This window comes from Vombatus ursinus, unplaced genomic scaffold (genome assembly GCF_900497805.2).
Source record: "Vombatus ursinus unplaced genomic scaffold, bare-nosed wombat genome assembly UNPS02014818.1, whole genome shotgun sequence".
Taxonomy (NCBI): Eukaryota; Metazoa; Chordata; class Mammalia; order Diprotodontia; family Vombatidae; genus Vombatus; species Vombatus ursinus.
In genome coordinates this window covers 7,439,025-7,442,329 of record NW_020954596.1, presented here as the reverse complement: position 1 = coordinate 7,442,329, position 3,305 = coordinate 7,439,025, and the positions used below count along the sequence as shown (strand labels likewise).

At 47.3% G+C, this 3,305-nt stretch overlaps 1 protein-coding gene across 13 annotated transcripts in view; it reads right to left on the bottom strand.

The window, feature by feature from the left end:
• FGFR3 (fibroblast growth factor receptor 3) overlaps positions 1 to 3,305 on the bottom strand; it is a 93,813-nt gene that overhangs the window by 23,938 nt on the left and 66,570 nt on the right. For 7 of the 13 annotated variants that reach the window (XM_027836109.1, XM_027836110.1, XM_027836111.1 and 4 more), the window contains one exon: positions 2,880 to 3,030. In XM_027836109.1, coding sequence (XP_027691910.1) covers positions 2,880 to 3,030 — 151 coding nt within the window. Of the gene's footprint in view, positions 1 to 1,259; positions 1,405 to 2,879; positions 3,031 to 3,305 lie in introns of all 13 variants that reach the window. The other 6 variants (XM_027836112.1, XM_027836113.1, XM_027836114.1 and 3 more) reach the window with 1 other exon arrangement.

Sequence of the window (3,305 nt, the reverse complement as noted above, 5' to 3'; positions counted from 1 at the left end):
TGTGTGTGTGTGTGTGTGTGTGTGTGTGTGTGTGTGTGTGTGTGTGTTTTGTTTTAAATCCCTAAATAAAAATAACTAAATGAGAAAAAGGTTTGGGCAAAGCTTCCAGGGCCTGCTTTCTCAGACATTCCTCGGGAATTCTTCTTTCCCTGCTTTGGAAAGGGCACTGGTTCTAACCAGACAACCGCTTTATCAGGGGATTGGATTTGCCAAAGCAAAGCATTTCCAAATGCTGCATTAGGAACTAGGATCTGAAGTGGCCCTGACCAAGATGGTAGAGGTTTGGGAGATGGCATGGGGAGGATGGAGAACAGGGAGCAGGGGGGAAGGGACAGGGAGTCAAAGAGCTCAGAACCCCAGGAGGGCCCTAGGCACACAGAGCCAAGGGCCCCCACCTATGGAACTTCCCCTGATTTGTGAACGGAGGCCAATTATGGCCAGCAGAGCATCCATAGCTTCCCATGTTGTGAGAGCTTAGTTATGCCAAAGGAGCCAGTGGGGACAGCCCCCCTAGAGCTTTCCACAGCTGCTGAGTGGCTGAGATTAATTGTGGGGACAGACGGGCAAGCATGTCAGGGCAAAGGGCCTCAGACACAGGCTAGGCCACTGTTGGCCGTGTTTCCAGGTGACCAATATACCGTACAGGTGATTGTCTTCTACATACGTGGGCAAACACGACTGAGCAAGAGGGCCCTTCTGTGAAAGCTGTCTACAGATCTGTCTCTTTCTCCTCAGAATCCTCAACAGGATCCCAGAGCAGAAGGGAATTTTAGGAAATCACCATTTTGCAAATGAGGCAATTGAGACATAGAAAGTGACTTCTCCCAAACCCCACAGCAAGTCAGCAGCCATGTTGGGACCAGAACTCAGGCAGCCTCATTTTATACCAGAGTCCATACTCTTGGGAGTCACTGTATGGTCAGGGTGGGAATTTGAAGGCCCGGATGGCTATACTATTAAGATATTCTGCCTTCTGAGGAGAAACACTGAGGGCGATGCCATTGATAAGGGAAGGAAGGGGAGAATTCTATTCTGGGATGGCCAGTCCAGATGGGATTGGCAGTTTAGGATCCCAATTTCCATTTCCAATTGAATCTGGTACCCCATGTACCTCACAGAACATGGCCAACCTTGAGAAGGTCTTGTTTCCAGCCCTCCTACAGGCGGCACTTTGGCATTTCTAAGAATCCCCCACTGCAACGTTCCCAACAGGAAAGAGAGGGTCCAGGCCCAGATAGAAAGCAGGGGGAGGGGAGTACCTGGGAGAACCATCAGCCAAGCAGAGTGGTGCGAGAACCCAATAGAATTCCCAGCAAGACAAGTATACTCCCCCGCATCCTCAAAGGTGACATTGCGCAAATAGAGAATTTCTAGTTCCTTATCCGTTGTGTTAACTCCTGCCGTCTAGAAAGACAAAAAAGACACACCGAGATAGGAAGGGTAGCAAGAGACGGAGTAGAGGGAGCTGCTCAGGTCCCCAGCACGCAACGCAGAAGATCACCAGCTTTCGCAGGCAAATTGTCCGACACAGATTGAGAACCAAATCAAACCAAACCGAAAAGTAATTCACACGGCCCCATCTTCCCTTTCATTCCAGACCCCACTGGCAACCTGTAGTTGAAAGCAAGGGGTTCCCTTCACCAGGCATTTACTCTGTCCCACTAAAGCGGCAGCATGCAAGCAAAATCATCTCAATGGAAAAGTCGCCCCACAATGTGACTGGGGTGGGGTGTTAGTACAGTGGGCTCAGGGATGAGCTAGGAGCTCAAAGATGAGTGTGAACTGGTGAAGAAAAGAATGGAAAGGCTCATCTGTCTCAGTACAAGATGGTGGGCCTCTGAGCCTCATCTAGAAGGGGCCTCATCTAGTCTAACCCCCTCATTTTAAATGAGGAAACTGAGAGGGTGGAATCTGTACAGCTAGCAAGTGACAAGAGTCAAGATTTGACTCTCCAAATCCTGTGCTCCTTTCATCATGCTAGGCAACCTCTCAGAGGTGGGGATTAAGGAGGGCCTACTTTGGAGATTACAGGCTAACACGGCCAAAGAACTTGTAACATACACAAAGAACAGTGTAACATACACTGTTTGTAGCTTGAGGATCAGGCAAGGTGGGGAAGGGGATTGGACAGAGGCTAGAGGTGGGTAGAAGGAAGTGGATTAGAATGAAGTGAGTGCACGTATTAACAATGCTGCTGGACCATGTCTTTTGGCAGGCTGGACCCTGACTCTGACCAGTGATTATGTTCTTCTAAGAATATAATCAATACGGGTAGGTGACCCTGCTCATAAGTGGGCTGCTAGCTGGCATTCAGCCCAATGCCCCTCATTTTACAGAGTGGCAAAACCCAAGAAGGGCAGTGATTTGACCAGTCACTCAGCAAATGAATGGCAGAACCAAAACTCAAACCCAGGTCATTTAAGACCCTACCTAACACCTAGGACCCCTTTAACTTTACCGTATTTTGATGGGAATGGTCACAAGCATGCATTCCTAAGTCTAGCACTCATCATGGAAAGGGGGTAAATTTCTAGAAAGAGAGCGTATTGAGAAGACGGGGTGTTTCTGTGTTTAAAAAGTTCAGTCACTTTATTGTGGGAATTTTTCCATTGCATTTGATGATTGACATTTTAATCCAAAAGTATATACATATATTATATACATGTATATATATACATTGACACATACTATATGTATAAATATACATATACACACACATATACATAGCAAAGAATTAAGATCAAGCCATTCAGCACCAGATGATAGAGTGTGTAACCAAATGATTTTTTTTTTAAACAACTTGATCAGTTTCTTTAAAATGTTAAAAGCTCATTCCTGCGTGTCGCTAAGGCTTTGGGACAGAGTCAGTCTACAGTTACCTGGTCTGGATTTGCGAATGTGGAGCCAAAATGGCTTTTCGGCTATGCCTACGAAATTGTTGGCTCTACAAAGGTATTCTCCTTCATCCTGTTCTGTCACATTGAACAGATTCAGGCTAGCGTCTGCTTCAATGGTACTGCTGACCCATGACTGCAGGAACAGACAGAAACCTGTACTTCAGTACACCACAAACACCAGCCGCCGCTGGGCGCCCCGCATCATTTCTTCCCAAGTCTTTGGCTCTTTTCCCTGGCCTCGGTAGCACTGTTCACATCCCTCTCCTCCCTCTCCCCTTGCCCTCGCCCAACGGTGGCATCTGACATCTTCTTTTCCGGTACTCCTGAGCCTAAGAACTGTGGGAGGAAAATGATGTTATCAACACACACACACACACACACACACACACACACACACACACACACACA